The sequence below is a fragment of the Convolutriloba macropyga genome, chromosome 5 (assembly GCF_964194025.1).
Source record: "Convolutriloba macropyga chromosome 5, txConMacr16.3, whole genome shotgun sequence".
Lineage (NCBI taxonomy): Eukaryota > Metazoa > Xenacoelomorpha > Acoela > Convolutidae > Convolutriloba > Convolutriloba macropyga.
In genome coordinates, this window is record NC_134472.1 from 68,839,263 (window position 1) to 68,862,774 (window position 23,512).

At 36.6% G+C, this 23,512-nt stretch overlaps 3 protein-coding genes across 7 annotated transcripts in view; 1 reads left to right on the forward strand and 2 right to left on the reverse strand.

The window, feature by feature from the left end:
* The first annotated feature begins 882 nt into the window (after nucleotides 1-882).
* Nucleotides 883-1,963, forward strand: LOC142340202 (uncharacterized). The gene is made up of 2 exons (XM_075390715.1): nucleotides 883-1,168; nucleotides 1,543-1,963. Exons 1-2 carry the CDS (start codon nucleotides 976-978, stop codon nucleotides 1,911-1,913), a joined length of 564 nt encoding a protein of 187 aa, XP_075246830.1. The 5' UTR covers nucleotides 883-975; the 3' UTR covers nucleotides 1,914-1,963.
* Nucleotides 1,964-6,242: 4,279 nt separating this feature from the next.
* Nucleotides 6,243-11,844, reverse strand: LOC142339594 (diphosphoinositol polyphosphate phosphohydrolase 1-like). The gene is made up of 4 exons (XM_075389743.1): nucleotides 10,996-11,844; nucleotides 7,662-7,823; nucleotides 7,004-7,076; nucleotides 6,243-6,689 (listed from the first exon to the last, which is right to left on the reverse strand). Exons 1-4 carry the CDS (start codon nucleotides 11,074-11,076, stop codon nucleotides 6,280-6,282), a joined length of 726 nt encoding a protein of 241 aa, XP_075245858.1. The 5' UTR covers nucleotides 11,077-11,844; the 3' UTR covers nucleotides 6,243-6,279.
* A 129-nt stretch (nucleotides 11,845-11,973) lies between these two features.
* Nucleotides 11,974-23,512, reverse strand: part of LOC142339590 (membrane-associated protein Hem-like) — a 479,910-nt gene continuing 468,371 nt past the window's right edge. For all 5 annotated transcript variants that reach the window (XM_075389734.1, XM_075389735.1, XM_075389732.1 and 2 more), the window contains one exon: nucleotides 11,974-12,702. In XM_075389734.1, the coding sequence (XP_075245849.1) occupies nucleotides 12,464-12,702 (239 nt within the window). In that variant the 3' untranslated portion in view covers nucleotides 11,974-12,463. The remainder of the gene's footprint in view (nucleotides 12,703-23,512) is intronic.

Here is a 23,512-nt window from a genome sequence, read left to right on the forward strand (position 1 = left end):
TCTCATGAAATATAATGAAATTAGAAAATCACGTCTGAGGTTCTAAATTTAACTCATCTAAATTTCCGTATAGATAATGACTATAAATACGAGCTAATTTTTATATGTTTTGAGCTCAAAATGTAATTTAAATTTCAACTTTTAAGCTATAAACTGGATTTAGTGTATGCCGTAAAATTGATTGTTTTGCAACAGAGGAATGCAATGTTGACCTTCCATAGCCATTTGCGATTAAAAATCTATTTAATTAAACTTTGTGTGTTACTTTGCGGACCAAATTTATACTCTATAAATTATTTAACACATTTAAACCTAGCTGCAAGAATTATAGCAAGACATAAGAGTTGAATTATCTCAAGACTAAATGTGTTCAGGCATCAAGCAAAATGCAAGTAAAACTGAATAGGTCACAACTGGGCAACAGAATCAGACAACTAGAGGGTTCAAAACAATAATGATCAACAGTTGGAAGGGCAACTACACCTCAAAGGCAGACCTGAATTGCCTCAGTCAAATTTCAGCGAGCGTGTAACTTAATTCCACTTTGTTATATTAATACACGGGATTTACATGAACTTTGCAGAAATGGGCTAGAATAAAAAATTAGGCTATTTTGTCATTGCCCGAAAAAAGGTTTATTTTTCAGCCCCGCGGCCTTTGTGCCCCTTAATCAATGGGAGAAAAGTAGAGCATTACAACCTGAGATTAAAATCACTCTAGCTAAATTCTCTTCTATTCATCATGTTCAAATCAAGTTTCGAAAATATATAATTATTCATAGGTTTTATATGAAGAATTTCATAAATGCGCAGCGCGATCAAGTTAATTGAAAATAAAATTGCCTGATAAAACGGGAAAAAATTAGCGGTTATGACAAATCAAATCAGAATTTACATTATTGAAAATTCTCCATTTTTAAAAGCTAATTAGTCAACTTGCACAAAACTGACTGATAAAAATAATCTACATTGAAACATGCTCAGGAACAAAATAGTATTTGCAATTGCTATAACGTGTGCGTTTCTTCATGTTATCGGTAGCCTACCCGTGAAAAAAGAGAAAAAGGGCTCCAAGGCACGAACTTTGACCCAAACGGGTGACGAAAGCAGTTCCCCTTCTGAGCCCTCATCTGCTGGTATATCAACCTCAGTTGCACAGCAAACTGCAGGTTCGTACTTTTCCCCGAGTCATTCAGTCCCTCGACCAAAACTTTTGTTTGTATCGTTACCGTCTTTTAACAAGATCTTGTATGAGAAACGTCATAGGCAAAAATTATAGGCACAAGATGTCAGGGTTGGACCGGGGGCCGGGGGGGGGGGGGGTTGTTAATCAAGCCGGGTTCTGTACTGAAAACTCCAGGGGGCATTATACCGCCCAAAAAATTGCAATGAGTAAAGTTAATTCTAAAAATATTTTATATGGTAAAATTTCTATAATGTTTTATAGAATATTTCATTTAGCACTTGCTGTTCATTTTATTGCCCTATTGAATATGGATAATATCTTGTAAACTATATCACTGAGGAAGAAGTTATTTTTTAGGTCAGCCAGATTTCACAAGCAAGATGATTTGGAAGAACAACAAAAACCCTCACTTGACTAAAGGAGGTAAAGGTCAAAACGGACGGAAACTGAACCCAAAGAACATCTACGCATCCGAAGAGCCAGAAGATCAAAATCTTTTCGGACCAGCCAAAAAAGGAAACAAAGGCGAACAGAAAAATGACATGGATTCGAACAAAACGGGAATCGTGAGCGATAGCAAGGACGTTGTTGTCAAAGAGCCGGCTCCCGATACTGCCCAAGAGGGCAGCAATAGTTCGGCAGGAACTTTAGCGACTAATAAGGAAGATTTGAAAAATGCAGATCAAATGCGAAATGCTAAGGTTCCGGTGTATTCTGGTAACATTTAAGATAAATGTGTGGTCATATAATTTGAGAAATACAAAAATTTGTGAAAGAATTTTTTTCTAGCAGTAATGAACGTAAATTTGACCTAGTTAAAGGTGTTACAACACAGCAACTTGCACAACGAGTTCAAACGGAGCACAGATCAATTAGAAGACAATTTTTCTGCTAATAAAAGCAAGAATGAAGCTGATCGACAGCACTAATTTATGGAAGTTCCTGCTCAAGAAATCATGACGCTCCCTTTGTTTAAATTTTATTGCACTTTTTTTTTCGTTGAGGAAACCTGTCTGAAGCGTTTTACGACTCGGAGAGGAGTATTGGAGAACTGTCTCTTTTTATTAGGTTGGAACTGAAGCAAGAAACGAAATGCGTGAAAAAATTTGGAGTGGTTTTAGTTTTGAGTAGAATTGCAAACGGGAGCAAAAAGAGAATGTTTTTTTTTCAAACTGCTGTTTTCGAGAGAGCAAAATATTGATATGCAGAAAAAACTTCTGTGAGCGAGCAAAATTTTTTTTCACGTGCGGCTTTTGTGCAGCCAATTTCTGCGGTTAAAAGGTTTAAATGCACTGCACTAATTAGTCTTTATTGATAGTATTTTCAAGTTTTTGAGTTATTAATCTGAGTTTTATGCTGATTGTGTTTTTCCGCCATTTTGCGGTTTTTTATGCTTCCTAGGCAATTTTTTTGCTTATTAAAATGTTAAATTGCTTTGATTGTCGTTTGAAAATACGCAAATTCCTTGAAACAATTTTTAATTACCTATTAATTTTGGTTTTGATTTTATCAGAGAGCTTTTTTTCAAAAACTTAAAATTAAAATTAAAAAATCCAAAAAATTTGACCAATTTCTTGAACTTTTCAAAATAAAATCGAGTGATGAGCCCCTCGTTCCTTTTTTTTTAATTGTTTTTTTGAAAATTTTGGTCATCTCCATTGGATTAGAGAAAAGTTATATTGCTTTTTTATCAGCACTTAATCAAGATGAGAAACTAAATGTTTTGTTTTTCAAAATTCAGTTTGTTTTTGAGGCTAACTGTTTCATTACTTAATTATTAATTGCTGTTTTGAAATATTTGTGAATAATTTAAGTAAACATATGTTTTCTTGAATGCTTGTTTTTAACAAACACAACTCAACCCTCAAGTTGTTTTTGCCTGTTTTGTGATTTAACCATCTGCCAAAATAAGTGCCAGCGCCTAAGTTTTTCCAGAAACTGGAACAAAAATTTGATTTCGCTCAATTTTAAAAAACCAGCGCTTAAAAACCAGCAGAACTTAACTGACGCATTAAACTACATGCTAAAGACTTAATTAATTTTTGATCTCAATTAATTTTCAACTCGATCGACTAATTTATTTGCGTCGTGTACCAAAATAAATCATTATGTTAACAGGCTAGAGTGCTGTCAGGGGAAAAATTTTGCAAAACGAGCTCCATCTCCCGCAGCAACCACAATTGAATTGAAGTTCTAAATTTCAAACACTTCACAAAATAACAGTGTTCTAACACACGTTTTTTTATATGTACATATAAAGTTTCATAAGTTTTTGTTGAACACAAAATTACTGCTTCCGCTGAAAATTGCCAGAACATCATTTTCTCTTCTGATTATAAAGCAATTTTAGCGAAATTAAGCTATTTTTACCAAAAGATCGGTAGCACGAATATTCTAACTGGACAGATAATGTGAGTGTATGTGGTAAGAAAATTTGCAACAACATGATTGAAGACAAATTGCCAAATGGCTAACTTAAGCTTAGGTAGGCTTGCACTGCTAACAGAGGCCTGCAAAAAATCACGAAAAAATGACTGCAGAAATTATAGTAAAGCAAGATGAAGCAAGAGCGGTTTTCTTCGTCAGTAGCGACTTAGGTAAGCTAGCTGAATCTTGATTGAAGGAAAGGAAAAGGAATTGGAAGATATCCGACTAACTTCGAGCGAATTGGTCCCAAACGATTAAAAGCAGTTGGTTTCATGGTGATTAGCCAGATGTGGTTTAGGTAGGCTGGCTTAACCTTGCTTTAGGGAGTGTTTTGAGTAAAGGGGATGTAGGGGTTAAAGGTTTCCAAACTAAGTGACATATGACCGTAAGGTTCTAAGAGAATTTAATGTCTTTCGGGCTTTACCTGATCATGCCCCTTTTGAGGACAAAATATAACATAACCGACTAGCGTCGGGTGAATTGCTCTCAAACGACCGGCGAGCGGTTGGCTTCGTCAGTCGCTACGCATGGTTTAGTGAGGCTATATTTAGCTAGATTCGACTCTGCAACTTTTAGTTTTTAAGCCTTGTTAGTAAATAAATCAAATAAAAATCTGATATTTTAAAAATTTGCAAAATATCGCAAAACTTAAAGCTTCCAGATTTCGCAGTGAAAACTTTCAAAACTATTTTTCGTCTATGGAGTTATGTCAAGTAACCCATATGCAAAACCTTCTTTGGCCAGTAATGGTCGTTAAACTCAGAACAGGACAATATTGAAAAATTTTGAAAACTATCGCAAGTTTTAACCAAACCTTGATAAAATTCAAGATATCAAAATCTTCAAAACAATGTTATTGTCTCAAGAGACTATCAAGTTTCCCTATTTCAAGCTTTATATGGTTTCACTGGCTCATAAAGATTGACAAATTTGGAACATGATAATATATTTTAATAAAACTGGAGTCATAAAAAACTTGATAACCATTCCATTAACTCCAGAAAAGCTATGCGACCGCTTATCATCAAACCTTGGAGGAGGTCCCCAGGAACCCGGTGCCAGAAAAAAATGATGAAATCAAAAATATTCAAAAAACTTGAAAAAATTGCAAATATTTTTTAAAAAATTGCTGATTTTAAAATATTGAGAAAAGATCCATTACATCTAGAAGCTATGCAATAACATATAATGGAACCCTAGATGAGTTTATGTGGCTCCTTAGCTGGAGAAACTTGAAAAATGACAAAAAAAAATTTCAAAAAATCTCTTAAAAAAATTGCTAGTTGCTTCAAAAAATGCTAAAATTTGTGATAAAAAATGAAAACTAATCCATGGCCAAAAAACATTTCACAGTAACTTATTATCCAACCCTAATGGAGATTTTCTGTTAGGCTCGAAAACCTGAATAATCACAATAAACGTCAAAAATATGAAAAAAGTGCACGTTTTGTAAAAAAAAAAATGCTATAAATCGTGGTGTTGAAATCTTGAAGAACATTCCGTTCGGTTTAGAAACAAAACAGTAACCTATTCTCAAACCCTAGAGAAAGTTCCTTGACACCTAAGGCTAGAACTCAAAAAATGACAAAGATTTTCAGAAAGCTTGAAAAAAATTGTGAAAATTAGTATAAATTGCACCGCAGGTCTGATGGGGAGGGAGGGGGGTGAGCAACAGTGGGTTGGGGAGACATCGCGGTGGGGGGGGGTCAATAGTGGGGGGATCAACAGTGGGGGTGTCTTCAACCCAACCTCTAAGAACCGCCCTTCACACCATAAGTATGTCTCCAAAACAGTTTGAGCTGAAACAGAGCTGAGGCTCTAAGAGCACTTAATGCCCGCTGGGCGCTACCTGTTTACCCCGTTTTTGAGGACAAAAAGTCAAAAGCGTCAGACGAAAAATCGGTGAAGAGAAATATTGCATTAAAAAAGACCGACATGACTAATATAATTGCTACTTCGTTTGAGAGCAAATAAAGATGTAAATACATAACCGACTAACACGGGAAGAATTGCTCTCGAACGACTAGTGGGAGCTCTAATCATTTGACGCCTGCTTCAGTCTGTGTGGGGGGATTATAGCCTCAATAGGACTAAGAAATTCACCAGGGGAGTTCAAATAACCTCATTAGAGGTTAAAATATACCACCGAAAATTTGAAGCAATAAAAAAGTTGATTTTTAGTATTTAATTGCTGCCAATTGAGTACGGCTGCATTAAATTGTGAATGAGAGAGAACTTTAGATCACGCAAAACGCAGAAAATCAAGGGCGTAGTCACTCGAGAAATCAAGCAGGCACGCAAAAATTTCGCATAGACACGCATTTACAATAATTGCTTCTCTTCGCGAGCACATGAAAACGATCAGAAAATTGGAAGTCAGTAGCACAAAAAATTGCAAAGACCTTCTTCAGGACTATTATTATTGCTACATGGTTGGTTTGAGAGCGACGAAAAAAGGGTGCATTGGGGAAATGGAAGGGTGCATATGGTTAATTTATTTTCTGGTTACAAAAAAATTCTTCCAAAAAGAAATTTGGGCCCAGTTTGTACTGCTGAAACTCATCGTTACTCAAGATTGATTCTTTCTCGGATTTAGTGCCCTCAACAGACTAACTCCCAAACAGACAAACTCGAACACTAAAAATTGCATAATTTTTTTGCTAATCATTAGTTTACTAAATTTTTGAATTTACTTGAAAAATTGCAGTTTGTCAAATCATGAACATCAACATAGCCAATAAAATTCATTCTCCAGTTATCGTTTTTGTCCAAGTTAGTTTCGATCTCTTCGTCAACGCTAAATTCCCTTCCCGTGTATTCAAACACCTTCAATTTTCCATCACTATTTGGGAACAACTTGAACTCATTTGTGTGAGGTGAGTTTGTAGTGTTAACATTGCACTGTGGGGGTTCTTCACTTAGGTCGTTATCAACTGCAGCGGGTAATGATTGGCTTTTAAGAGATATGCAGGCAGAATCTTCAATTGCATTCCGATACCACGACAGAATTAGTCGCTCAAACGGAGATTTCAGGATTTTCTCAGCCGACGACTTCGGAAACCAAGATCGATTTCTCTCTAAAATTTAAAATTAATTGGAGAATTTTTAAATTTTGAAAGGTTTTATAAGAATTGAAGTTTTAAGAAAGATTTAAACGACTTCCTTATCAGGAAACATTAAAAAATACTAATAAACAGACAGTTAGGAACGCCTGAATCTCATTTTTATGCATGAGCGTGAAAGCGGACAGACACAATTGGTTTTTTTAACATGAAACTAATATCAACCGGTTATTGTCAATATATTTGTAAAACTGTATTTAATAGAAGGGTTATACATTTACATTTTACACGTCTTTTATGTTTCCACCTAAAAAATGTAGAATACCAACTTGACTTTTCCGGCCATTCATCCAAATTGTCCGTTATTTTTCCTTCGAACAAGAAGGTGATCCGAGTGCCGCGCTGAAACAAAATTACGTCCAATTCGTGTTTTACATTTTCGGGTAAATTCCAGTAAATTATTGTACGTTTTTCTTGAAAAGTTTTGAAATGCCTAAAGTCTAGAGTTCCAGATGTTAAAATGCCAGTTGCTATGCACATAACCAGAAATTGACTTCCATGAACTTTCGGCATTTTCAAACCTGCAAGTTGCATGTTTTAAGCAAGATTACGTGACTCTGTAGAACTCACTTCGACATTCAAGGTTTACACCACCCACGTTGAAAAGTCTTCGCTGCCAGAACTTATAGTCTGTACTACCAGAAGTTCCTTCATATATAAACAGAAGTTGAATTTCATAAACTTTCGTCATTTTAAAACGCGCAAGTTCTCGGTGAACGTTTTAAAATGTTTCAAGCAAGGTTCTGCTTAAGTCACTTGGAAATTTCGGCTTTGCATTTCGACTGCTACCCTGTTCTCTACGAAGGCCAAAGTTCTCAGTGACTTCAAGCAGAGTCACGTAAGATTTTGAACGTATTCGTCAATTTGATCGACAAAATTTTGTCGCCTAATGCCGCGTCCTCTTAAAATATATACAGAAAAGCTTACTTTGAAAACGCCCATGCACCGACTGAACTGGGCACTGCATCCAGCCTCTTCGAACAGTTCCCTCTTTGCAGCCAGTTGCAGGGTCTCTTCTAGTTCCTCCTCCCATCCACCTCCCGGAAAGCTCCATGTATTCGCTGATTTGCGACTCTCAACTAGCAGGATCTAAAAATTTAATTGCATAATCAACTTATATGGCCAGGAACTCGACAAATATTTCAACAACTGAAAAAAAGCATGACACTTATAAATAGAGAATGTTACATCAAGAAGTAAAGTGACACTATTTATGCTAATGATGTACTCATTTTCATTCTACAGGTCGACAATTTTTTTGAAGGGCTGAGGGGTCTGTTAATATTTTGTTTGGCCCAACAAGACTGGTTGGCCATTTCAATTTAAAGATGGCAATATGCCGGTGCATTTGATATCAATGCCAGTGATACAATTTCTGAAAATGTAATGTTTGTTCAAATAGTTGAAAACAGAGTAAACGTAAATAAAGAAAAGAGGGTGTATATAGTTTTTAATTACAAGCCAAAGAATTTGAATTGTAATGGGGCGCTGTCTTTTTTTACGACTCGAAGAATATTGGTGGAGCATCATCTTTTTATCGATAATTTTGTTGGAGAAGATTTGAAACACGAAATAAAATGCGTGAAAGCAAGGAGTTCAGGTAAAACTGCTGAAGAAGCCTGAGGAGCACAGAAAACAGAGAGAGAGAGAGAGAGAGAGAGAGAGAGAGAGAGAGAGGTTTTTTCGAAGCAGTTTTTTGGTTTTAACTCCAACATTTTCAGTCGAAGGAGTATCTCTCAACAATCTAAACTAACAATAGTGCATTATGAAGCATTTTTGACAATCTGAAGCAAATATTAAACATTAGGACTCAAATTTCATTTTTTTCAAAACCATTTTGATTTATTTTAATATTTTTGTCTTCTTTCTTCAATTTTATAGCATTTAGGGAATTTTAAGGATGATATTAGTTCCTCAAACCACTTTAACTCTTTCATTCTGAGTTTTAATTTTGAGTTGTTTCTGCCAAAGAAAATTAAGAAAATTTGAGCTAAATTTTGCCGAATTTTCTCTCATTTTAAAGTTAATTGCATATTTCCTCCTATTTTCCGCTTCTAGTTGAAATTTTTCTCGATCAATTCCCAATTCAGAATTATTCTGTAGGCATTGCTTCGCTGATGGGACTTAAAACTGAAATAATATCTACAAAACGCTTTTTTCAGGTTTTTTTGTTCTTTGCTTTTTTTATTTGATGTTCAATAGTTCTCTTCCGAAATTTTGGTGGGTGATTGATCTAGTGGAAGAGTAATTAAACTCGAATAAGGCTTGCGATAAGGCAAACATCTTTTAGAAAGTTTTTCAGGAATTCTGTTTTTAATTTTGTGGTTCGTCATCTCATTTGCCTCGGTTTTTCGCGACCCACATTCGTTTTTTCTTTCAAAAAGCGTGTATTACCAGGTCTTAAGCCATAAGATTGTATATCAGTTTTTGTCAGTTGTTGGATACCAAATTCTATTGCAAATTATGCTGTTATTGTTTGAAACGCTTATCGTAATTAGGTAGGAGGTGCATTTCTTCTGTGAGGATGGTCTGGTTTCTGTTTCAAGTCATTTCCGGAAGCTATGCTTTCTTAGGATATGTTCGCATCTTTTCATGAATTTTGAAGTCAAATTGGAGAAGTGAAGTGCATTGGCAGCGTGATTTTCTTCTCTTCAGCTTTAAAGTAGAGTGAAAAAAGGGTGTATGAACAAAAATTCGCTTTCTCGATTGTGATTTTTTGTTCACATGCGGCTATTTGACTTTGATTTCAGCTAACATTTATTGTCCATCCAGAATAGCAGAAAGCCATCTTCACAACTTAGCTACAACATGTTTGCTAATCAACAGCTAATAATCGCTTTCATATAAGCAACGCATGAGAACATTGTCAAATAAAAAATGAGAAAAATGAGAAAAAATTGTCGATTAAAAAAATGTGCACAAAAACGATGGAAGTTAGTAGTTTGAGTTATGTTTGCAATGTCAGGACAATTCGTCAGATGGTACACTCATCAAACTTTAGCAATAATTTTTTCAGAAACATGTTTGACTTGAGAACGCTTACAAATTCTGGAAACTTCAGATTGAGGTGAAAATGATTTCACGAATTCTCTTTCAGAAAAACAATTTTAAATAAATGAACCAAAATCTTTCAAAGTCGTTTTCTCTTGAAAACTAAATTTTCTTTTTTTAATAATGTTAATTTTACTGTTCTCAAAGCACTGTCTCCCTATACAAAGATTGTTTCTTTAAAAAACAATGAGAGACGCTTAGAAAAGCTAATTAAAGAAATGGCAGTTGCAAGCGACTCGGTCACAAAATTGTCAAACAAAATTGAATAAAGGAGCTGGGGTTGGGGGTCTCAAGGGGCCGCGGTTAGGAATGAGGATTGGGCGGACTGATGGAATGATGGGGGGTATAAACGCCGGAAAAGGATACGATCAAACTATGATTTTGTCTTCTCAGGAGCTTCGATGACTTGTAAACTTAGAGACTAGTATAGCTCTACTCGAATTAAAGCCCTCCCGGCTTTTACCGTTTCTCCCTTTTTGAGAACGAAGTCAAATTAGCGAAAAGAATCAGCTCGACAAGAAATAACGGATCTATTGTTTGCCTCCACCACAGTGTTCTTTAATGTCCCAAATTAAAATTTATTTTCTGTTATATAGCAAGTTACCATGTAAAACACAGCGAGCGCGTCTGGGGGCGTATAAGTTATACACCAAAGCTGGGGTGCCGAAATGGCTTAAAAAAGACCGGGCTTTAGCTGTTTATCCCTTTTTGAGAACGAAGTCAAATTGTCAGACAAAAAAAAACTATCGGACAAAAATTCAGCTGTACAAAAAATAGCGGATCTATTCTGATTGCCCCACCAGATTTTTTTCAGTTCTCAATTACGATTTATTGTGTTGATATGTATAATATAGCAAGCGCGCCTGGGTTCTTAAAAGTTATCTGCCCACAAAGCTGGGGGCCGATATAGAATAGATCCAAAATCGCATAACAACGGGACTAATATAATTAAATAAAACAAACGTCGTTTGAGATTAATTGATAAAACTGTCTTACTTCAGCAGTCTAAACAATTGAAACAAATAAAAATTTTACTTGACCTGCTCACAGAATCGATTGGTTCAATTTCATGTTGGCTAGAATATATCTCTTTTTACTTTTAACCCAAATAAACTTCATAAGCCCATTTCACAAGGCAACAAAGTACAATGCGTATACAATTGCGCATGTATGCATCGACTGGCATTTCTGAGCGGCAATCAACACTCACTTCATCTGAATTGCCGATTTTGGTACATATGCATCCGGCTCTTAATCGGAAATGGTCTTTTGACTCTGTCGCTTTGTTCATGCGCTACAGGACTACCACTATGGCTGCTTTCGAATCCGACGAAGAGAAGGATGTGATTCAGTTAGACTAAAACGACATTTTTTACAATTCGTTCTCAGGTGCCCCAGGAATATATGAATTTTGATAACACTTCAACTGTACCGTACATTTCTATTCTGAAATTCACAGTAACTACGGTCACAAACCATTTTTTTACTAAAGAAAAGAAAACGTCAACTAAAAAGCATAACAGCTCCACTAGTATATGCAAATTAAAAACGCCCCTCCCCCAACAGACAGATTTTATGGTTCTGTAGCTTTGTTAGGGTCTGTGCCCTTTAGTATGCATATCGCTCAAAAAGAAAAGAGCACAGAAAACAACTGAACAATTCCAAACGCTCACTTTACGCCAGGACAGTCCATTGAGAGAACAAAACGTCGACTCCGTAACTCATTCGACATAGCACCAGCTTCTTTCGTTTAAAATACTGCTCTCTTGTGATCCAAAACAGGCTGTAAAAGAAAAAGTTGTTGGAATTCACTTCCTGGTAGATGCTGATAAATTTGTTTCCTCTTATAGGTTAAGTGGGATTGATGGCAAAAAGTTATGCCAAATTCAAGCCTCCGCAAATTGTTAAGCCAAAATCTTAGAAAATACTATTTTCAAAGTTCAAAAATAATTAATCAGAAATTCAGATGAAAAGTTACTCATTTTATTATCGCTGCCTGCACTTCACCTTTCCAGTACATGGAGGCGACGGAAAACTCACATCAACATGCATACTGTCTCCAAATGATAAAAGAATTAATAGTTGATAATTATTTGAGATTGACATAGGTATTCAAAAATTTTTAAACTCCAGTGTCTGATGTAGTGAAGATACAGAACCGCTAGTTGCTCTTTATGGTCAAAACGAACATTGGTAAAATTATAATACGGGTTGTTTAATAACAAAGATTTTTGATGAACTGTAAAAATACATTTACAATTAAGCCTCTGAAAGAATTTACCACACAATTATAGAATGCAATATTTTTCATGCTTTTCACAAAAATTATGCTTTCAGCTGATTATAAATTACCGATCACAACCCACGCGCTCGATATTAATTTTATTCATGCTTTTCTTCAAATTACAAACTATTTGCAAATCAAATGTCTTATGACCATAACTTCAGCTGACGAGACAAAAAACTAAACACTTGACAATTTTCATAAATTATGACAATTTAATCTGTGTATAAACATGTACATGAAATCGTAAAAGATTGACAAAATTTGATGGATGAATCATACACATATATTTAGAAAATCGTGATTTAGAAAGAGTTTTGGACATTATTTTGTGATAGCTTTAATTCATATAGTTTCCTCATTGTTATCGTCTCACGGCACCGATCACCATAACTTAAGACTGTCGGACGGGTCTCGGGGGAGGTTCCTTCAAGTGTGAATTGTGGAACGCACATCTCACTAGAGTATACGGAAAGACAGCTTCCAACGCATCCATGCTCAAGTACGGACAATCCTCTACGATCTGTTTCAGCACCAGGTACGTCGTGTCACGTGATCTCCTTGACATGAGTAACGTTGCGGGAGTCATTCCTCCAGCATCACCGCTGCCATCCGCGGGTGACGTAGTGTGGCCTAGTAACAGAAGGCTTGGAATAATTGATAAGCTTTCTGACCGTTCAGAATGAAATAAAATTAAAACAGTTTTTCCCCGAGGTTTTTATTCACATAAGGTTATGTAAGCACAGACAAATGACCGGATGTGCGTCCAACAAGAAGTTGGCAGACGCTTTGTGGGTCCTTTCCGTGTATAAACAACAAACGAAAATGAGTGTTACTGTTTGTTCAAACCTCAATCAGTGATGGAGGTACAAAATGCTCAGCCGGTTTTTTTAATCAATTTTTGCTCGTTGAGAAATTCGCCGCAAAAAAACTAAGAATTCCCGACAGGAAGTCATTCGAGCTCAGAAATGTCCCTCGAAAAACAGAAGATTTTTGAATTCTTTTTGGAGGAAATTGGGTTGAGTTCTGCCATTTTCTGTCATCTTAAAAATTTCAGCATTTTCGGTGCCAAAAAATGTTTCCTTTAATTGCATCATTATCTTGAAGCTATTTACAACATATCCTCTGAGGAATATCCGAATTAATTTCCATAGAAACCCCAACCGACGGGCTAATAAAATCAAACATTTTATTGCAGCCGCGAAGCGACAGATGAGCGTAACAATGTTGCGTTGCTCTTGGTTTTTTGTTTTGAGCTCAGACGATCAATTTTTGTTTTACATGAGTTCACGCTTTAGAGTTCATTCGATTGTCATTCAATCTGTGTTTCAGCTATTTAGTTCACACAAGAAAAGAATAAAAAGGCAAAGTTTCATCTTTCTCATTAATTGTTTCATTTTATGAGGCGTTCAGTTCTCAAATTCTCTATACAATTCACATTTCAAGGGTTGTTTTTTCTTTTGATAGCTTTATGAATCAAGTGCGTATTACGACAGTTTAATATCTTCTCCCTCATTTAATGTCTACTTGGAGCAGTATATTTTCAGTGATCATTCCCGAAAATCAATACATCTTCAGTATGCAAGGAATTTTGCGTACAATTACTGATTTTTAAGCAAAAGTTTCAGCCAGACTCTTATAGTTTTAGATGAGACTCTTTGTAATTTTGAAGTGGAATATCTCCCTGTTAATTTGGTGGCGGTAAAATCCACGCATTTTGGACGAAGTCGAGAATTATAGGCGTGTTATTTGAAAATTGGGTTGGAATGATACGGATTCATGGACCGAGAACAATCGGTCTGGCCAGATACAAGTGAGGAATGCAGGGTCGAACGAAGAAGAGCCAACAAGTTGCAATATCTGTCAATTGCCGCAGCAGAGAAAAATGAAGTTGATGATTGGGCTAATGGCATACTGCCACTAATCAAAAGAAAGAAAATGTTCCTCTGAATAAAAATCTACGGGTGAATGAGATCCTACACGCAACCGCTAGCCAGCATGATTCAGCCTTCAAATACTCAGAACTGTTGCGATACTTTTTGTTCAGACACAAATCAGTGATGGAGGTCGAAAAATGCTCAGCTGGGATTGAGAAATTTTTGCTCGTTGAGAAAATCACCGCAAAAAGTAAGCATTCCCGAGAGCAAGTCAATCGAGCTCAGAAACTTCCCAAGAAAAAGATACAATTTTTGAATTCCTTTTCAAGGAAATTGGGTTAAGTTCTGCCATTTTCTGTGATCTTTATGATCTGATCATAAAGCCACTTTCAACATATCCTCTGGCGAATGTAGGAATTAATTTTCATAAAAACCAATGCAAGGGGATAAAAAAAATCAAACACTTTAATGCAGCCGCGAAGCCACAGCTGAGCGTAACAATATTGTGTTGCTCTTAGTTTTTTGTTTTGTAGTCTGACGCTCCATTTTTGTTTAACATGAGCTCACGCTTTGGAGTTCATTTGATTGTCATTCATTCTGTGTTTCAGCTATTTAGTTCACATAAAAGAAAAGGGAAGTTTCACTTTTCTCATTAATTGTATCATTCTGAGAGGCGTTCAGTTCTAAAATTCTGTACTCAATTCACATTTCGACCGTTCTTTTTCTGTTTTTAGCTTTATGAATTGCAACAGTTTAAAAACATTTACCCTCAGTCAACGCTTACTTGGAGCAGTATATTTTTAGTCGTCAGTCTCAAAAATCAATCAACATCTATCAACCAATCAATCATCTTCAGTATGCAAAGAGGTTATTCAAATGGAAATTTTGTGTTCAATTACTAATTTATAAGCAAAGGTTTCAGCCAAACCCTCGTAATTTCAGATTACACTCTCTAATTTTGAAAAGGTTTAATAATTTTCCCTCATTCATTGTCTACTTGGAGCAGTATATTTCCAGTGATCATTCTCAAAAATCAATCAATATCTGTCAATCAATCTATCATCTTCAGCATGCAAGAAAGTTACTCATATGGGAATTTTGTGTGCATTTACTGATTTATAGGCAAAGGTTTAAACCAAACGTTCACAATTTCGAATTAGACTCTTTATAATTTTGAAGTGGAATATCTCCCGTTGATTGGCTAGCGGTGAAGACGATGCATTTTCGGAGGAAGACGAGAAAAATAGTCAAAAGATTTTAAAATTCGTTGGGAATGATACGGCTTCAAGGCACGAGAATAATCGGTCCGGCCAGATGCAAGTGAGGAATGCAGATTCGGTTCAAGAAAGAGCAGACGAGTTGCAATATCTGTCGATTGTTGCAGCACAAAATGAAGTTGAAGATTGGGCTACTGGCATACTGCCACGACTAATCAAAAATTAAAAAAAACGTTCTCTTTTTGGCGAAAGTGAGAATTATAGTCGTGATTTTAAAATTGGGTGCGAATTCGATACGGATTCATGGACCTAGAACATTCGGTCCGGGCAGATGCAAGTGAGGAAAGCAGGGTCGGTTCAAGAACGAGCCGACGAGTTGCAATATCTGTCGATTGCTGCAGCACAGAAAAAAGAAGTTGAAGATTGGGCAACTGGCATACTGCCACCACTAATAAAAAAATGTTCCCTCTTTGAATAAAATTCCGCGGACGAATGAAATCCTACGCGAAAGCGCTAGCCAGCATGATTCAGCCTTCAAACACTTTGGACTGTGTACACTTGTGCATAATGTGTACAAGAATACAGATGGCACTCAATGATGTCCACAAAAACTTGATACCTACGAAAGGCAAACGCTTATTATGTGAAAACTTTTTAGGTAAAAGCTCTTTGGTTGGAAGCAGTCATGTTAACAATTTGTATCCACCTAAAAGCTTTCCAGATATGTTGATGTTTACAGAGCTGTGCAGTTTTTTAGTAGCTTGTCTTAAGGCAGTTGCTGCTACTTGTTGTTGCTATAATTGTCTGACATAACCTAAACAACGGACAATAGCTTTATGGAGACAGCTACTGATTGGTTAACGTTGCAGATCTAATTTATATTTTTTTTATTGATTGCGGTAGTTTGAATTGAATGAAAAAAAAATCGTTCTTTTCAATTTCCAATCCTTTAACTCCTCAGTGAAACTAATAGCTCTATTGAGAAAGATAGGAGCACCCATGCTGATTAAACTTCCACTGTAAATAAAATGACTCAATTTTCTCGCCAAACAATTTAGCTTCTCCATTTTTTCAGTAAAGCTGAAGGAACCATACTGAGCTAATTTCCATTTTCAAAATGTTCCAGCTTTTTGCTCCTCAATCAATGAAACTAATGACTTGAGACGCGAGAAGAGCTACCTTGCCCCAATGTCCTTTTTCAAAACACTTCATTGCAGCAGCGAAGCGACAGCTGAGCGTAACAATATTGCGTTGCTCTTGGTGTTTTGTTTTGTTGTCTGACGCTCCATTTTTCTTTTAAATGTGTTCACGCTTTTGAGTTCATTTGATTGTCATTCATTCTGATTTTCAGCAATTTAGTTCACATACGAATAATTACAAAAGATTAACAAATGTTCACCTTTCTCATTAATTATTTCATTTTGTATGGCGTTAAGTTCTCAAAATCTCTATTCAATTCACATTTCTATCGTTCTTTTTATTTTGTTAGCTTAGCAGTTTAATCATTTTCCTTCATTCAATGTCTACTTGGAGCAGTATATTTTCAGTGAACATTCTCAAAAATCAATCAATATCTGTCAATCAATCTATCATCTTCAGCATGCAAGAAAGTTATTCAAATGGGAAATTTGTGTTCATTTACTGATTTATAAAAGCAAAGGTTTCAACCAAACATTCACAATTTCCAATTAGACTCTTTATAATTTTGAAGTGGAAAATCTCCCGGTAGATTTGCTGGCGGCGAAGACATTCATTTTCGGACGAAGTCGAGAACTATAGTCGTGTGATTTGAATAATGGGTGGGAATGAAACTGATTCAAGGCCCGAGAACAATCGATGAGGCCAGATGCAATTGAGGCATGCAGGGCCGGTTCAAAAAAGAGCCGACGAGTTGAAATTATATGTCGATTGCTGCAGCGAAGAAAATGCAGTTGACGATTGGGTTACTGGCATACTGCCACGACTAATCAAAATTAAAAAAACTGTTCTTTCTTTGAATAAAATTGCCGCGGACGAATGAAACCCTACGGGAGAACGCTAGCCAGCATGATTCAGCCTTCAAATACTTAGGACTATGTACAGTGATGCATCATGTGTATAAGACTACAGATGGCAGTCAATGATGCCCACAAAACCTTGAAACCTACGAAAAGGAAACGATTATTATGTAAACGCTTTTAGGCAAACGCCCCTTTGGTTGGAATCAGTCATATTAACAGTTCGTATCCACCTCTCTTTATACTCAGACTCTTTATAATTTTGAATTGGAATATCTCCCCGTTGATTGGCTAGCGGTGAAGACCATGAATTTTCGGAGGAAAACGAGAAAAATAGTCAAAAGATTTTAAAATTCGTTGGGAATGATACGGATTCATGGCACAAGAATAATTGGTCCGGCCAGATGCAAGTGAGGAATGCAGATTCGGTTCAAGAAAGAGCAGACGAGCTGCAACATCTGTCGATTGCTGCAGCACAAAATGAGGTTGAAGATTGGGCTACTGGCATACTGCCACAACTAATCAAAATTTTAAAATGTTCCCTCTTTTTGGCCGAAGTCGAGAATTATAGTCGTGATTTTAAAATTGCGTGCGAATTCCATACGGATTCATGGACCTAGAACATTCGGTTCGGTCAGATGCATGTGAGGAATGCAGGGTCGGTTCAAGAGCGGGCCGACGAGTTGCAATATCTGTCGATTGCTGCAGCACAGAAAAAAGAAGTTGAAGATTGGGCAACTGGCATACTGCCACGACTAAAAAAAATGTTTGCTCTTTGAATAAAATTCCGCCGAGAAATGAAATCCTACGCGAAAGCGCTAGCCAGCATGGTTCAGCCTTCAAACACTTTGGACTTTGTACACTTGTGCATAAAGTGTACAAGACTACAGATGGCACTCAATGATGTCCACAAAAACTTGATACCTACGAAAGGCAAACGCTTATTATGTGAACACTTTTTAGGTAAAAGCTCTTTGGTTGGAAGCAGTCATGTTAACAATTTATATCAACCTAAAAGCTTTCCAGATCTGTTGATGTTTACAGAGCTGTGCAGTTTTGTAGTCGCTTGTCTTAAGGGAGTTGCTGCTACTTGTTGCTGCTAAAATTGTCTCACATAACTTAAACAACGGACATTAGCTTGTATGAAGACAGCTAGTGATTGGTTAAGGTTGCACATCTAATTTATATTTTTTATTGATTGCGGTAGTTTGAATTGAATGAAAAAAATTCTTTCTTTTTAATTTCCAACCCCTTAACTCCTCAATGAAACTAATAGCTCTATTGAGAAAGATAGCAGCACCCATGCTGATTAAACTTCCACTGTAAATAAAATGACTAAATTTTCTCTCGCCAAACAATTTAACTTCTCCATTTTTTCAGTAAAGCTGAAGGAACCATACTGAGCAAATTTCCATTTTCAAAATGTTCCAGCTTTTTGCTCCTCAATCAATGAAACTAATGACTTGAGTAACGCGAGAAGAGCTATCTTGCCCCAATGTTTTTTTTTTCAAAACACTTCATTGCAGCAGCGAAGCGACAGCTGAGCGTAACAATATTGCGTTGCTCTGGGTTTTTTGTTTTGTTGTCTGACGCTCAATTTGTCTTTTAACTGTTCACGCTTTTGAGTTCACTTGATTGTCATTCATTCTGAGTTTCAGCAATTTAGTTCACATAAGAATAATTACAAAACGTTAGCAAATGTTCACCTTTCTCATTAATTATTTCATTTTGTATGGGGTTAAGTTCTCAAAATCTCTACTCGATTCACATTTCTAACGTTCTCTCTATTTTGTTAGCTTAGCGGTATAATAAATTTCTCTCATTCAATGTCAACTTGGAGCAGTATATTTTCAGTGATCATTTTCAAAAATCAATCAATATCTGTCAATCAATCTATCATCTTCAGCATGCAAGAAAGCTATTCAAATGGGAATTTTGTGTTCATTTACTGATTTATAAGCAAAGGTTTCAACCAAACGTTCACAATTTCGAATTAGACTCTTTATAATTTCGAAGTGGAAAATCTCCCAGTAGATTTGCTGGCGGCGAAGACATTCATTTTCGGACGAACTCGAGAGCTATAGTCGTGTGATTTGAATAATGGGTGGGAATGATACTGATTCAAGGCCCGAGAACAATCGATCAGGCCAGATGCGATTGAGGCATGCAGGGCCGGTTCAAGAAAGAGCCAACGAGTTGCAAGATCTGTCAATTGTTGCAACACAGAGAAAGGAAGTTGAAGATTGGGCTACTGACATACTGCCAAGAATAATAAAAATAAAAATAATATTACCTCTTTGAATAAAGTTCCGGGGTGAATGAGATTTTTCGCAAAAACGCTAGCCAGCATGATTCAGCCTTCAATTACTTAGGACTGTGTACAGTGATGCATCATGTGTATAGGACTACAGATGGCACTCAATGATGCCCACAAAAACTTGAAACCTACGAAAAGGAAACGATTATTATGTAAACGCTTTTAGGCAAACGCTCCTTTGGTTGGTATCAGTCATATTAACAGTTCGTATCCACCTCTCTTTATACTCACACTCTTTATAATTTTGTAGTGGAATATCTCACCGTTGAATGGCTAGCGGTGAAGACCATGCATTTTCGGAGGAAGAAGAGAAAAATAGTCAAAAGATTTTAATATTCGTTGGGAAGGATAAGGATTCATGGCACGAGAATGATCGGTCCGGCCAGATGCAAGTGAGGAATGCAGGTTCGATTCGAAAAAGAGCCGACGACTTGCAGTATCTGTCAATTGCTGCAGCACAAAATGGAAATGGGAAATTTGCGTTCAATTAATGATTTATAAAGCAAAAGTTTCAACAAAACGCTCATAATTTCAGATTAAATTCTCTATAACTTTGAATTGGAAAATCTCCCTGTTGATTTGCTGGTGGAGAAGACCATGCATTTTTGGACGAAGTCAAGAATTATAGTCGTGTGATTTTAAACTTAGGTCCGAATGATGCGGATTCATGGTCCGGCCAGATGCAAGTGAGGAATGCAGGGTAAGTTCAAAAGAGCCGACGAGTTGCAAGACCTGTCAATCATTGTAGCAAAGAAAAATGAAGTTGAAGATTGGGTTAATGGCATACTGCTACGACTAATCAAAATTAAAAAAACTGTTCTTTCTTTCCATAAAATTTCCGCGGATGAATGCAATCCTACGGGAAAACGATAGCCAGCATGATTCAGCCTTCAAATACTTTTGACTGTGTAGAGTCATTCATAAGGTGTACAAGACCAGAGATGGCACTCAATGATGTCAACAAAAACTTGGAAACTTACGAAGGCAAACGTTTATTACGTAAACGCTTTTAGGCAAACGCGCCTTTGCTTGGAAGCAAACATGTTAATAATTTGTATCAACCTAAAAGCTATGATATGTTGAAATCATAGCTCCAACTAAAAGCCAGATATGTTGATGCTTCCAGAGCTGTGAAGTGTTATAGTAGCTTCTCTCGAGACAGCTGCTGCTACTTGTTGTTGCTATCGTTGTCTCACATAAATTAAACCACAGACAATAGCTTGTATGAAGACAGCTATTGATTAGTTAAAGTTGCAGATCAAACTTTTATTTTGTATGGATTGCGGTGGGTTGAATTGAAAGAAAAAAATTCTCTTTTTAATTTCCAACCTCTTTGCTGCTCAATGAAACTAATAGCTCTATTGAGAAAAATAGGAGCAGCCATGATGACTACACTTCCATTGTAAAAAAATACTAAATTTTCTACCGCCAAACAATTTAACTTCTCCAACTTTTCAGTAAGGCTGAAAGAACCATACTGAGCAAATTTCCATTTTCAAAATGTTCCAGCTTTTTACTTCTCAATCAGCGCAACAAATGACTCGAGTAACGCGAGAAGAGCTATCTTGCCCCAATGTCCATTTTCAAAACATTTCAATGCAGCAGCGAAGGGACAGCTCAGCGTAACAATATTGAGTTGCTCTCGTTTTTTTTTTCTTTCGTCTGACGCTCCAATTTTTAACTTTGTTCACGCTTTTCAGTTCATTTGATTGCCATTGATTCACAGAGTTTCAGCAATTTCGTTCACAGAAGAAAAGAATAATTAGAAAACATAAGCAAAGTTTTACCTTTCTCATTAATTATTTAATTCTGTGAGACGTAAAGTTCTCAAATTTTCTATTCAATTCACATTTCTAACGTCCGTTTTTCTTTTGTTAGCTTAACGGTTTAATACTTTTCCCTCATTCAATAACTACTTGGAGCGGTATATTTTCAGCGATCATTCTCAAAAATTAATCAATATCAATCAATCTATCACCTTCAGTATGCAAGGAAGTTACACAAATGGGAGTTTTGTGTTCAATTACTGATTTATAAGCAAAGGTTTCAACCAAAAGTTCACAATTTCGAATTAGACTCTTTATAATTTTGAAGTGGAAAATCTCCCAGTAGATTTGCTGGCGGCGAAGACATTCATTTTCGGACGAAGTCGAGAACTATAGTCGTGTGATTTGAATAATGGGTGGGAATGATACTGATTCAAGGCCCAGGAACAATCGATCAGGCCAGATGCGATTGAGGCATGCAGGGCCGGTTCAAGAAAGAGCCAACGAGTTGCAAGATCTGTCAATTGTTGCAACACAGAGAAAGGAAGTTGAAGATTGGGCTACTGACATACTGCCAAGAATAATCAAAATAAAAATAATATTACCTCTTTGAATAAAGTTCCGGGGTGAATGAGATTTTTCGCAAAAACGCTAGCCAGCATGATTCAGCCTTCAATTACTTAGGACTGTGTACAGTGATGCATCATGTGTATAGGACTACAGATGGCACTCAATGATGCCCACAAAAACTTGAAACCTACGAAAAGGACACGATTATTATGTAAACGCTTTAAGGCAAACGCTCCTTTGGTTGGTATCAGACATATTAACAGTTCGTATCCACCTCTCTTTACACTCAGACTCTTTATAATTTTGAAGTGGAATATCTCCCCGTTGATTGGCTAGCGGTGAAGACCATGCATTTTCGGAGGAAGACGAGAAAAATAGTCAAAAGATTTTAATATTCGTTGGGAATGATAAGGATTCATGGCACGAGAATAATCGGTCCGGCCAGATGCAAGTGAGGAATGCAGGTTCGGTTCAAAAAAGAGCTGACGACTTGCAGTATCTGTCAATTGCTGCAGCACAAAATGGAAATGGGAAATTTGCGTTCAATTAATGATTTATAAGCAAAGGTTTCAACCAAACTCTCACAATTTCAGATTAAATTCTCTATAATTTTGAATTGGAAAATCTCCCTGTTGATTTGCTGGTGGAGAAGACCATGCATTTTTGGACGAAGTCGAGAATTATAGTCGTGTGATATTAAATTTAGGTCCGAATGATGCGGATTCATGGTCCGGCCAGATGCAAGTGAGGAATGCAGGGTCGGTTCAAAAGAGCCGACGAGTTGCAAGACCTGTCGATCATTGCAGCAAAGAAAAATGAAGTTGAAGATTGGGTTAATGGCATACTGCTACGACTAATCAAAATTAAAAAAACTGTTCCTTCTTTCCATAAAATTTCCGCGGATGAACGCAATCCTACGGGAAAACGTTAGCCAGCATGATTCAGCCTTCAAATACTTCGGGCTGCGTACAGTCATGCATACGGTGTACAAGATCAGAGATGGCACTTAATGATGTCAACAAACACTTGGAAACTTACGAAGGCGAACGCTTATTACGTAAACGCTTTTAGGCAAACGCGCCTTTGCTTGGAAGCAAAGATGTTAATAATTTGTATCCACCTAAAAGCTATTATATGTTGAAGTCATAGCTCCACCTAAAAGCCAGATATGTTGATGTTTACAGAGCTGTGAAGTGTTATAGTAGCTTCTCTCGAGACAGCTGCTGCTACTTGTTGTTGCTATCGTTGTCTCACATAAATTAAACCACAGACAATAGCTTGTATGAAGACAGCTATTGATAAGTTAAAGTTGCAGATCTAACTTTTATTTTGTATTGATTGCGGTGGGTTGAATTGAAAGAAAGAAAATTATCTCTTTTTAATTTCCAACCCCTTTGCTCCTCAATGAAACTAATAGCTCTATTGAGAAAAACAGGAGCAGCCATGATGACTAAACTTCCATTGTAAAAAAAATACTAAATTTTCTCCCACCAAACAATTTAACTTTTCCAACTTTTCAGTAAGGCTGAAAGAACCATACTGTGCAAATTTCCATTTTCGAAAAAGTCCAGCATTTCGCTCCTCAATCAATGTAAATAATGACTCTTTTGAGTTACCCGAGAAGAGCTATCTTGCCCCAATGTCCATTTTCAAAACATTTCAATGCAGCAGCGAAGGGACAGCTCAGCGTAACAATATT